The sequence below is a fragment of the Ursus maritimus genome, unplaced genomic scaffold (assembly GCF_017311325.1).
Source record: "Ursus maritimus isolate PB19 unplaced genomic scaffold, ASM1731132v1 scaffold_5, whole genome shotgun sequence".
NCBI lineage: Eukaryota > Metazoa > Chordata > Mammalia > Carnivora > Ursidae > Ursus > Ursus maritimus.
The window spans coordinates 48,591,380-48,605,070 of NW_024426663.1; the positions used below are offsets into that span (position 1 = coordinate 48,591,380).

At 38.4% G+C, this 13,691-nt stretch overlaps 1 protein-coding gene across 3 annotated transcripts in view; it reads right to left on the reverse strand.

The window, feature by feature from the left end:
- The window catches only part of RBM27 (RNA binding motif protein 27), a 76,201-nt gene extending 63,293 nt beyond the window's left edge, over positions 1–12,908 (reverse strand). For all 3 annotated transcript variants that reach the window (XM_040622270.1, XM_040622271.1, XM_040622269.1), the window contains exons 1-2: positions 12,648–12,908; positions 88–206 (exon numbers count right to left, since the gene is read on the reverse strand). In XM_040622270.1, the coding sequence (XP_040478204.1) occupies positions 88–206; positions 12,648–12,706 (178 nt within the window). In that variant the 5' untranslated portion in view covers positions 12,707–12,908. The remainder of the gene's footprint in view (positions 1–87; positions 207–12,647) is intronic.
- Positions 12,909–13,691: the final 783 nt, after the last annotated feature.

The following is a 13,691-nucleotide window of genomic DNA, read 5'->3' on the forward strand; positions in this document are numbered from 1 at the left end:
TTTCTTCCAACCTTTTATTTCCAAGATTTTATACGAAGTCTTAAATTTAAAATCTTAAACATGTGGCTGAAGGCAAATAATATTTACCTTTTTGTAAAAAGACGTCAAGTTGATCAGCACAAAAGGCTTTCAATTCTTTCTCAGGTTTGTCCTTCTTGACCAGTGCTACGACATAGTTGGCTAAGGCTGAAGGGTCAGCATCGCATCTAGTTAGACAAAGAGAAAACAAAAATTTTCAAACTTTTTTTTTTCCAAATAGCAATGTCATCAATAAAGTCACCCCTATTTTGGAAAGATTAAGGTCTTTAAAATAAAGTGACTGCAAACAAAGGAGACTTGTATAACAAAAAGCACATACATAGTGCAGGTAAGACTGTCCTTTTCTGCTTACTTTTATAAAATTGTTTGTCTCCTATGTTCAATGTTCTAATTATACCCAGAATTTTGGACTAAATCTACATTTGCTTTCTCAATGGTAACAGAGAAAGGGTGGCAATTGACCCCTGAGTTGCAGGGCTATAGAAGCACTGTTGATATCCTCAGAAACTATCTGTTTGTTGTTCCATGTGACCAATGATGAAGAACCAGGACAAGTGGGACACCTTTCCCCATTCCCTATAACCCCGGGCACCAGGATCTAAAAATAGCAATCGAGTCCACTGATAATCTTCTCCTTATCTTAAGGATCTCTTAAAAAATAAGAACACAAGAAGGTTGACACCTTAAATATTACTGACAAACACTCTAGCAGCTATAAGCAAGAAAGAAAAAATCTGGGACCTAGACAAGAAAGAAGTGGTAGAAGGGCAGCAGGGACAACCTCTACCTACTTCTCTTTTTTTTTCTAGTCAGTAGTAACTTATCTTTTTTATTTATTTTTTTATTTATTTATTTTATTTATTTATTTGAGAGAAAAGAGAGTGAGGGAGCACAAGCAGCGGGAGCAGCAGAGGGAGAGGGAGGAGCAGGCTCCTCACTGAGCAGGGAGCCGGATGGAAAGCTCAATCCCAGGACTCCAGGATCATGACCTAAGCCAAAGGCAGACCACCCAAGCACCCCAGTCACCTGTCTCTCTACATTCAAAATCATCTATGCCAGGGCAGCACATGTTCCCTGAGTTGTCAACTCCTGACAGGTAGCAATCTTCGGACCTAATATTTTATCTACACTACAAGAAACAGAAAGTTTTTGTGCTCCAAATATGTGTGTGTGTGTGTGTGTGTGTGTGTGTGTGTGTGTGTGTAATGGAAAAATATACTTTTTAAGTAAATAAAGCAAATTTTATAAAAAGAAAAACCAAGCATCAGCACCTTTACTTCCTTCTAGTCTATATTTTTAAAGTTCATAATTCAATAAAATAGGAGAATTTATTGTTGCCAATACTGCTGTGGGAAAGGCTAATTCTTTGAACATCAATGCACATTTATGCACCACATCCAAGGGAGCAAATTTCAGTGACTGTCAATCTTACAAAACTCAGAGCTAATAAAATAAGTTACGGGTAAGGGTCAAAGTGCACTAGGAAAGAGCGTAAGTGTGCAAGATGAGGAGGTACACATTAATAAAAACATGCAATTTAAAAGAAAGCCAGGTTTTTTCTAAGTAAAAAATGTAAATTACACTTTTGAACAGATTACCGTGGTAAACCCAACTGCTAAATTCTAAAATGGATATACAGATCAATATCAGAAAAACAAATACTCTGATCAAAAGATGAGTAGAGAACCTAAACAAAACAAAACAAAACAAAACAAAAAAAAACCCCGTCAATTACACTTCAATTAAACAAAGAAAAAATTTAAAAAGAAGAAAAAAAGAAAAAACTGACAGGATCCGAACAGACATTTTTTCAAAAGACATGCAAATGGCCAACAGGCATTTAAGATGACGATCAACATCACTAGCCACCAGGAAAATGCAAATCAAAACCACAGTGAAATATCACCTCACACCTGTCAGAACGGCTATTTTCAAAAAGACAAGAGGGTCGCCTGACGGGCTCAGTGGGTACAACACGTAACTCCTGACCTCGTGATTTTGAGTTCAAGCCCTATGCTGGGTGCAGAGATTACTTAAAAATAAAATTAAAAAAAAAAAAAAAAAAAGACAAGAAATAACAACTGTTGGTAAGGATGTAGGGAAAAAGGAACCCTCATGCACTGCTGATAGGAATGTAAACTGGTGAGCCCACTTCGGAGAATAGTATGGAGGTTCCTCAAAAAATTAAAAACAGAACTATCACATGATAGAGTAATCCCACTTCTAGGTATTTACCTGAAGAAAACGAAAACACTAATTCAGAAAGACATATGCACCCTCATGTTCATCATAGCATAATTTATAATAGCCAAGATATGGAAGCAACCAAAAAAATCCATTGATAGATGAAAGAATAAAAAAGATAAAGATGATATGGTATATATACATATAATGTATTATTACTCAGCCATAAAAAAAGAATGAAATCTTGCCATGTGCAACAACACGGAGGGACCTGTAAGGTATATGCTAAATGTGCTAAGAGAAAGACAAATACCATATGATTTCACTTACATGTGTAATCTAAAGAACAAAACAAAACAGAAATAGTCATAGATACAGAAAACAAACTGATGGTTGCCAGAGGGATGGATGAAAATAGGTAAGAGGGATTAAGAAATAAAATCTTCCAGGGACACCTGGGTGGCCCAGTCAGTTTAACATCTGGCTTTGGTTCAGGTCGTGATCCCAGGGTCCTGGGATCGAGCCCTGCATTGGGCTCCCTGCTCAGCAGGGCGTCTGCTTCTCCCTCTCCCTTTGCCCCTCCCCCCACTCTCTCCCTCTGTCTCTCAAATAAATAAAATCTCTTAAAAAAAAAAGATAAAATCTTCCAGTTATAAAATAAGACATGGCAATGTAATGTATAGCATAGGGAATATAATCAATAATATTCTAGTAACTTTGTATGGTGACAGACTGTAATTCGACTATTGTGGTGACCACTCCACAATGTATAAATCAAATCACTATGTTGTATATGTGAAACTAATACAACACTGTATGTCAATTACTCACGAAAAAATGGTAATAATAGGTAATAAAGTGAATATACAGTATGTTCAAAAATGTTACACAGGCCCTGCCCACCTTGCTTAATCCATTAATCCCTTAAAATAGAAATGTGTAGAGAGATTTAATCTCACTCCTGAAAACAGTAAGGTATTTGATCAGTATAGTTCTAATCAACATTCAAATGGAAGGGAGAGGTATAAAAAAAAAATCTATCACATTTCTACCTTTACTTAAAAAGTTCAGATCCTGGATAAGGAAGATATTCTAAACAGAGAAAGAAAAGGATTTTTAAAAATAAGAATGGCAGAGGCACCTGCGTAGCTCAGTCAGTTAAACGTCTGCCTTTGGCTCAGGTCATGATCCCCGAGCCCCTCAAGGAAGGAACCTGCCTCTCCCTCTCTCTCTGCCCTTCCCCCTCACTTGTGCTCGCTCACTCTCTCTCATGCTCTTTCCAGTAAATGAATTACATCTTTAAAAATTAAAAAAAAAAAATTAAAAAGGTAGAAAGAGGCAATATCATTTTTTCTGCTGTTAGGAGAACCTTTAAGAAGTCTCATGACCCAACAAGTAGAAAACTGCATAATACGAGGTTTCTAGTGAGAAGCAGGTACAACATCAGATTATTGCATAAATGAGGGGAGTTAAACAAACCCAGATATCTTATACATGTATTTAGTATTCAGACTCTAAAAAACAAATGCAAAGTAAGGTTGCTCCTGATGAAATACATTTTGATGTGATGTGCTAAGCCTCAAGATGAATAGTTACAAGAAGGTAAAAGAGCAAAAAAAAAACACACAAAAAAAAACAAAAAACAAAAACTAGACACCAAGAGAGTGATCACAGATTTTAAATATTTGTGCAGTATGAGTGAACAACTGATTAATAACTGATAGTTAGAATTCTGTACCAAATACAAAAAGCATGTTTACAGCCAAAGGAATGGGACCATTTAAATTTAACAGCTCCTAATATATATCCATAAAATGCACTATGAAGAAAATTGCTGGTGTGAAATAATAAGTCACACCAGTTGAATGGTGAAACTTAAATACACTAGGGAGTTTCATGCTGTAATTTTCTGTACCTTTATGATTGTTCTTATTTATTCTTTCATCACCCCCCTACCATATAATCCTTAACAACTGACAATTAAAATACTGCAGTAGCTATGGTACCAATGCTAACAGTAGCCCAACCAAACTTCCAAGAAGTGTGTCACAAAAATTTGAACATGACTAAGATCCTTGATAATTTACAAGACAAATGCAGGATCACTTCTTACTTCTCTTATCCCAGAGTAAAATCCTTCAGCTATTTATTTGTAACCAAAGCTTATGGAAAATTCATTTTGCATAACTGTGGGGACAAGAATACTTGGGAATGAAAAAGATTTAAGATTTCTGGATCCACGGCTATGTTAAATACACACACTTACAGACAGAAAGGGACTTCTATTATAACAAAGAGATTAGAAAACATAATACCCATCTAAAATTACTATTCAAGTATTGTCTTTAAAAGGCCTTAACAGCACAATCAGTAAGTTATTATTCATTTTATAGATACCTAAATTTGTAAATATGTAAAGACAAATTAAGTGATCCACTCAAGATCAGGAAGAATGCACACCTGTGGAACTAAAACTCAGCTACAGTTCCACAGAGTAAAATCTATTTTATACCACATACACTTTCCTACTGTAAATCCTGTTACCTTCCAATTAAAATAAAGAACAAAAGAAATTTCCGTAAGTTTAATGGAAATTAGAAATATGAGGACTCCTTAAAATTCACGTCTTGCATAATAATTTTCTAAGAACATCTTTCAATTATCTATCTTTTATTTAAAAAATAAAAATCAACTAGAATGAATTTTCATCAGGGAAAGTTAATAGAAATATTGCCTTAAAAATGTCTTACCCATAAAACCTCAAACTTGTCTTTTCCTCCTTAATGAAATCTCCACTGCAGGTATATGACACACCTGCTATGCCAGCACATCAGCTTTGCAGATTTCAGACATATACCCAATCCCAAGACCAGAGAGTAAAGGTTTTTCCTTACCTTAGTTCCCAAGCCAAGAAACACTACTTAAAAATTATCAAAGTCTATTTGTTTTAGGAAAAAACCAACACTACTTAAACCTTTTCCAATTTCAGAAAAATCTACATGTTTCTGAAAACGGGCTCAATTTTAAGTTCTACCTTGGTGTAATATTTGTTTCAGAAGAGAGAGAATTAATGAATTCTCTGAGCCACAGTGAAAAAAAAAACAAAAACCCGATCTCTTAATGTGTATCAACAGCCATTAAAAATGTTCATATTCTCGGGGTGCCTGGATGGCTCAGTCGGTTAAGCATCTGACTTTTGGTTTCAGCCAGGTAGTGATCTTAGGGTCCTGAAATCGAGCCCCAAGTACAGTTCCACACTCAGTGGGGAGTCTGCTTGAGTTTCTCTCTCCCTCTCCACAGGCGGGTGCCCGCGATTGCACGCGCTCCCTCTCTCTCTCTACAATAAATAAATAAATCTTTTTTTTAAAAAAGTTCATATTCTCTGACCAGTAGCTGTAGTTGGCCTCAGGGAAATTAACCTCAGGAAATAAAGCCAAATATAGAAAACACTGGTATTTAATTAACACTAAATATATATATGTGTGGTATAAAAACAAATTTATTTTTTTTAAAGATTCATTAGAGAGAGAGAGAAAGTGAGAGAGGGTGCTTGTGCGCATGACTTGGGGGAGGGGCAGAGGGAGAAGCAGACTTCCCTGCTGAGCAAGGAGCCAGGTAGGGCTGGATCTTTAAGGCAGACACTTAACCGACTAGCCACACAGGCACCCCTGAAAACAACATTATTTTTAACAGAAAAAGTAAAGTCAACATAACCATTCTCATCGTTAAATATTTATGAAATAGTAGGCATCCAAAGCGATGGTTACAAAAACAATACACAAATATGAAAAATGTTTCTGAGGTAAGGTCAAATGGAGAAATACAGATAAAAAATTTTAGATTTGATTCTGATTACAGCTACATGGAAGTTCATATACACAAGAGAAACTAGAAATAAATACACGTAAGTAATTTTATTATTTTTTCTTTCTGCATTTTCTGTAATAGTACTTTTATTTTTACTTTATAAGAAAAAAAGTAAATAAAAAACCAAAAAGTCTGCCTCTGAGATCTGTATTCAGATTATTCCTTCGATAAAACAATACTGGAAAATCAAGTAAAGGCGGGGTGGGGGGGGCGCCAGCTGGCTCAGTTGGTAAAGCAAGCAACTCTTGATCTCAGGGTTTTAAGTTCAAGCCCCATGCTGGGTGTTGGCATTACTTAAAAACAAAATCTTAAAAAAAAAAAAAGTAATATCTGATTTAACATTTTCGAATTGTTATTTGAGTACCTATTAAGTTCTAAGAACCTGTTAACAGATATTAAAGAGAGAGAAATAATGGCACTTCTACTTCTTTTCAAATAAAAGCTCTCGTCTTCCCCTTAATTAATTAGAGGCTTTCATGAACAGAAGAAAATACCCGTATATTTATTTTGGGTAAAAAAAATATATATACACACATCTGTCAGTTGCAAACACCATTTTGATATGTGGACTATGGCTCATAGAGCAGTAGTCACCACCTAAGGATACCCTGAAAATCAGACTATTAAAAAAGAAAAATCTAGGGGTGCCTGGGTGGCTCAGTCGGTTAAGCGTCTGCCTTCGGCTCAAGTCATGACCCCAGAGTCCTGGGATGGAGCCCCATGAAGGGCTCCCTCCTCACGGGGAGCCTGCTTCTCCCTTTCCCTCTGCCTGCTGCTTCCCCTGCTTGTGCACATGTGCACACCCTCTGTCAAATAAATAAATAAAATCTTTTTAAAAAATATTGTGTTTTAAATTGTCAACCAACCTATATATACATGATTCATTTAAACATTTACTGACTGTTCACTAAATGCCAAGCATCTTGCTTGGTAATGGAATTACTCTGAGCAAGACAGACCTTGCCCTGAAGTCTAGTGGCCAAGAAATGAAAATGAAAACAGATAATTACAGTAAAAATAACAAATGGTTAAAAAAAAATTAACAACAAAGTAAGTAATAACCCTGTGAGAGGATGAGACAAAGCAGTGATAGGAAACACAGAGCTATAAAAGCAACTTCTGGCTTCTAGCCTATAGCAGTTGGGCCAGGAAGAATGAAGTCAGACATATTTAGGAGGCAGACCAAAGGACATAAGAACAAATTTGTCCTTAACTTAGAATACTAAAACTTGCCAAGAAGTCCTCTGGTCAAAATAAGTCCTTTTCTGTGAAATAGTTAACAGTCTCCTTAAACAAGTCCCACCAGCACTTTAAAGGCATACTAATTCTTTGAAGCTGCTAATCACATTATCAGAATTTCTCAGCCTTAAGAAAATACCTCCAAAATACTCATTTCACCTTTGTAGTCTATTTATCTGAGAAGTCAGGTCTCATTGCTGCTAGGTGACAATTTTTCTCCCATTTGAGCAGCCCCAGACATTACTAATCAGGATTTAATGTAATAAAGATTGCAAATCTATGGCAGCAAGTAAACTCTAAGAGTTCAACCCAAGTATAACCCCTCCACGACCACTGAACCAATAAAATGATCTCAGTCTGTGAAGCTTATTGCTGCCTTATCCATCATACTCAGAGACGACAACATATTCAATCTCCTAGTGTACTTAAAAAGACCATAATATGGACTGAATTCACAGTAACAGCACATAATAGCGATGGCTTTCCTTAGCAATTCCCAGTCATACCTATAGGGACCGCAGTGAGATTCTAGCTCTGGGATGCATTAGACTATTATTTTGTAAATGACAGTAAAGCTTAACATTAATAAGTAAAATATTTTTGAAAAAAGAGTTTAAAATATTTTCATATTTCAAAAACTACAAAATTTCATTTATATTTAATGATTCTAACGTACACAGGCCCTTTTTATAGTCTGCACATTAATATTCATATCGTATCTGTGAGGTAGGTAGAAGGCTCATATGATTAACTGTTCAGAGAAAATTTAGAGAATTTTTCCGAAGTCACACAGTAAATCAGACATAGGGACAAAACTAGAAACTAAATGCCCTGATTCACATAATGATGTTTTACTACAATAGGAAGATGCAAGTGTCCAAAAAGTATTACAAACTCTATTACTTTTTAAAACATACACCAAGGGGGCGCCTGGGTGCCACAGTGGTTAAGCGTCTGCCTTCGGCTCAGGGCGTGATCCCGGCGTTATGGGATCGAGCCCCACATCAGGCTCCTCTGCTATGAGCCTGCTTCCTCTCCCACTCCCCCTGCTTGTGTTCCCTCTCTCGCTGGCTGTCTCTATCTCTGTCAAATAAATAAATAAATAAATAAAATCTTTAAAAAAAAAAATACACCAAGACAATTTTTTTATAATAAGCCAAATGAGAAGTCTTGAATTATATGTGTTTATATATATTTAATATATCTAGTATAAATAACTTAAAACATTTCCCATTAAAGACAACATTTTTGGGTAGAAATGCATGTTTTTTTCCTGAAAAATGCTTGCCTGAACTTCTTCTAAACTTTTCATTTCTTCAGTGATTAATATATCCCCTAGATTTACTTAAACTTTACTCTTAAAGGGCTCATGTACTGAAAATGAGAAGTTATTTCTGATAGAAACCATGACATCTCCCAATTGCACATAATCCCTACATAGTCTCTATGACTAAGATATCTAGGATATTTTGGAAGTGAAGGAAGATAAAGACATCAAACAAGACTTGTGAGTTCAGTCTGTTCATGTAGCAGTAGGAAAAGAGATATAAAGTTCTTGACTAAGATGGTTTCTCTCCCTTAACTGCAGTGCCAACAAAAATGGTACTAGGTTTTTCCCAACCAGTTAAAGGAGTCATTTCTTCCAGGTACCCTCCTTCTGTCTTTCCTCTAGTAAAAGTTATAGGCAAGTCCCACATCTACAAAAGGAGTGGAAAGCAACAGATAGGCTCTACCAGCATATGATATTTCTAATTTGTCTATAGGGAATAATTACACGTAAACTGGCTTGGTTCAGAAATACCCCATTGTGTGCCTTCGTTTCACCAGTGACAAGACGCAACATGCTTAAGAATCTTTTATAAATTTAGTTAACTGTAAATTAAGCTAAATAAAAAACACAACAGTGGATCATGCGCAAGGATCGAATGAATCCAACATACCCACTGCAACTCCATTATCTGAAAACCTAACAACTGCTCTGAAATGCTATGTTGTAACAACATGCCAATCTGCCATGAAAATTTTCTTCAATCTGGAATATGCAAACAGTAAATTTACAAATACAACCCATTTTAGCATATCATGTATTACATTTTAGGGTGTCTAAACAAACAAAAAATAATCTCCCATGACAACATACTAAGAATGAAAATATGTATGATATCGGCATTTGCTATTTCTTTCCATTTTTTTGCATTTGCTACTTATTACCACTTCCATCCAAAACCATTACTTACATGAGTTAAAAATTAGTACCTTTATTTTGTACTTCTAGGAAAGCCACCTATATTATTAAAGTCTAAACAGTGACTTTTAGCTCTTTTTAACCCAAAAAAAGTAACAAATTTTTTTTTTAAAGAAAATGATGTGTGCTTTCAGTTGCATGTAACTCAAAACAAATGGGAAAACCAAACTCAAATAATAACTTTATTTTTTTAAATTTTTTAAAAGATTTTATTTATTTATTTGACAGAGAGAGAGACAGCCAATGAGAGAGGGAACACAAGCGGGGGAGTGGGAGAGGAAGAAGCAGGCTTCCAGCAGAGGAGCCTGGCATGGGGCTTGATCCCAGAACGCCGGGATCATGCCCTGAGCTTAACGACTGAGCCATCCAGGCGCCCCTCAAATAATCACTTTAAAGATACTTTTTACCCATGAAAATTACAGAATATCTATAAGCTTATCAAATGGCCAAAAAAAAAAGCCAAGGAAAACACTATTGAGAGGTTTAATAAGTTCCTACCCAAACTAAATTTTCACACTAAGGAAAAAAACGGGTGCCTGGGTGGCTCAGTCGGTTAGTGTATGCCTTCCACTCAGATCATGATCCCAAGGCCCTGTGGGATGGAGCCCCTCATCAGACTCCCCGTTCAGCAGGGAGTCTGCTTCTCCCTCTCCCTCTGCCCCTCACCTCACTGGTGCTTTCTCTCTCAAATAAATAAATGAAATATTTTTTTTTAATTTTTTTTTTAAAGATTTTATTTATTTATGTGACAGAGAGACAGCCAGCGAGAGAGGGAACACAGCAGGGGAGTGGAAGAGGAAGAAGCAGGCTCCCAGCGGAGGAGCCCGATGTGGGCCTCGATCTCCGAACGCCGCCGAAGGCAGACGCTTAACGACTGCGCTACCCAGGCGCCCCGTAAAATAAATAAATGAAATCTTAAAAAAAGAAAAAAACCAAAACCACTACCCAGAATAAATCATTTTAGGGAGTTTATAAAAGAAGGGCAATTAACTATAACGTTAAAACTCGTCACCTTTTATCAAAGACACACACATCTAACTTTTTTAGAAGGATCTCTACCAACAAACTCAGAGCCTATATGCAAAATTGTCACACACACACACACACACACACAAGAGTTTATGTTAAATAACATGAATGTAAAGAATTTTTTAAACACAGACCTTTTTCTTTTTTTCTTTAGCCTGTTCTGTATATGGTCAATTTCACTAAATCTATTTCCTTTATTTCCCACCTTTGTCATAATCCATCTCCATTGCTGCGTTCCAAAACTATACTGTAGAAAAAGTATGATGCACATTCAAGAGGCCCATATTCTTCTACAAAACTTTCAAGTAGACTATCACTAATATAAAACCCAAAAGCCCTAGTGTACTTTCACTCATACCTGTATTCCACTCACATACTCATCCTCAGAATGTAAATAGCACTGCAGACATCAAATCTCCCCTAATGCTGTCTCCTTTAACCATCCTACCTTCACAAGGCTGACACATCGGACTACAGGTGACTCTCTTCCTAGGTGTTAACATCCAAGAAATAAAAGTAGCAAAACAACAACAAACAAAGTTAGTTAACAAGATTTCTCAGGGGGAGCAGGAAATAGATAATCAGGGAAGTAGCTGCCTCCCAAGAGCCCCAACCTTACCACACCTCCATGCCTCCCAAACTATCCCTTATTTCCACCTCTGAAAAACTTTTTTTCCCCCACTAAAACGATCTAATCTAATGAACCATAGCCTGCCCATCTCTTCCTCTTCTACCCTTTTTCCTTCAGCCAGTAAGTCCTTACCTCTAAGAGAATAACTAAGCAGTAGAAATGAGGAGAGGGCAGGAAATGATCCCTTCCCTTCCCTTTCCATGCCTTCTTTCCCAGGAGAGTTAGATATCATCTCTCCAATCCTCCTTTCAGCATTCCCTCTCTTCCCTGTATGGGATGTCTCAGAAACTAGCTATATTCCACTATCCCAAATAAACACACCACAATCCTACCCTCTTACAATGGTTATAAAACAAACCAAAAAAAAGCTGGTACCTCTGCTGTCCCTTTGAACCATCCCAGTATTTCTACAACTAATACTACCCAAAATATTTTTTAAAAACGATCCCTTCTCATTCTTTTTAGCTCAACAAAAATCCTACACCTCAATATCCTCGGTTGCCCTCACAATCCTTCAACAGTATTTACAAAATCCTTACTCCTTCTGCTACCCCTTTTATTCCTCCAATAGCTGTAACTAAAATGCTTACATGCTTCAGGTATACCCCTTTCAAATACTCCTCCAATACTACTAAATACCAGGGTAGTCCTTTCAACCCTTAAAATTTAAAACCCCTATTTTTTCCAACCCTTGATGGTATTTAGAAGTTATTAGTCCTCCTAGCACTAACAACTCCTGGGTAATATTTTTAAATCCCTTCATATCCTTGTTATCATATTTAACAGCTTTCCAGTAATTCCCCAAAACACTTCAATGCCCACATATCCCTTTCAACTACCCCATGTTTCTCAAATCCTTCAAAATTCTTGAACCCTTAGGGCTCATCAATAATCGCTATAAAGCCCTCAATGTCCCTACTATTCCTTTCTGCCCTCATGTTTTTAAAAGGCCCTCGATACTCCGCTTCTGGATCTTTTAGTCCCGCACTAATATTGTTTAATAAAGCCCTCGACATCCTGCTACACCCTTCGAGATCCCAATATCCACATTTAAAAATCCCTCGATAGCCTTGGGATCTCTCGCATTTCTCAAATAGCAAAATTTTAAATTCCCTCACTATCCTGCTAACCCTTCCAGCACCCCAATATTTATATTTAAAAAGCCCTCGCTGTCCTTGCCGCCCCCCCCCCCGCCCGGTCCCACAACCACACCGCCTCTACGCCCCTGGCTCTCGCTCCCCCCGCCACCGCCCCCCCCACAATGGTGATAGTACTACAGAGAAGACGTCGCCGGGACCTCCCGACCGCGGCCCCTCCGCTCCGCCCTCCCCCACGCCGCCTCCCCTCCCCCCACGCCCCCGCGGGCCCCCAACGCCCACGTTCGCCGGCCCTGGCCCAGCCTGGCTCACTCACATCGGCTCCAGTAACTTGGCCAGCCAGGACTTGAGGGCATCCACATCCTCTATGAGCATGGTGCAGGGAAGGCGGGCTCGGCCGCCGCTCTTGTTCAGGCCTGCCGCGGGTCTCCCCTCGCCGCCTCCTCACGCCCTCTTCACAGCTCCCGGTGCCCCAGCCCACCGGGCATCTTAGGAGACTTCAACCTACTCCCCCGGCCGGGGCCTAACAGGAACTAACCCAAGAGCCCTCACTCAACCTAGCTCGACGGCTCAGGAGGGCGGGAGATAGCGCCGAATGGCGGGCTCAAGAACCAATAGAAGTAAGAGGGCCGTGCGCGCAAAGCCAATGAAAAGGCTCGCTCGCCCCGCCGGCCGGCCGTACCCAGTTAAGGAGGAGGGATATAGCAAGGTAGGTGGAGAGCTTACGTGAACTCCTGGTGCAAGATGGTATCTTGGAGAAGGTGCTGTGCCTCTTAAAGGGGCCGCGGCACCTTTTTTGACCACGCCGCCGCCCGCCGCGGAATACCGGTGTCTGCTACTGGGAGTGCCTGGGGGAACCCGGCGAGCCCCTCAGCCTGGTTCCTTCCTCTCGTTTTTTCCTGGAAACACACTTGTGTCCCGAAATGACTCAGCTGTAGTAAATCTGCAACACAACGTGCAATACGTTCACGTTCGACACATTGCACAGAACGCAAAATTTTACTTTTTTTCTTACACAATCATTTTGCTCAGCACACATGCTTGTATTTCTCGTCGCTATGCTCAAGTTACGTAGAATGTTTCTGACAACCATGCCCTGGACTCCAATAATCGTCATTTTTAAAACGTGGCGCACAGTTGTAAAAGGCTGAGGCCATTTCAATTTTACCAGTATTTTTAACATATGCTTTATTTAGGAAGAAGAACGATTCTAATATTTTTTAAAATTCTCTTTTCACTAGATATCTAAAATTCAGTAGGGTTTTTTTTTTCCCCAGGGAGAATTTTGGTAAGCAAAAAAGTTTTTAAAAATAATTATTTTCAATCAAAATTAACAAAATAGGCTACTCAGTTTGTACTG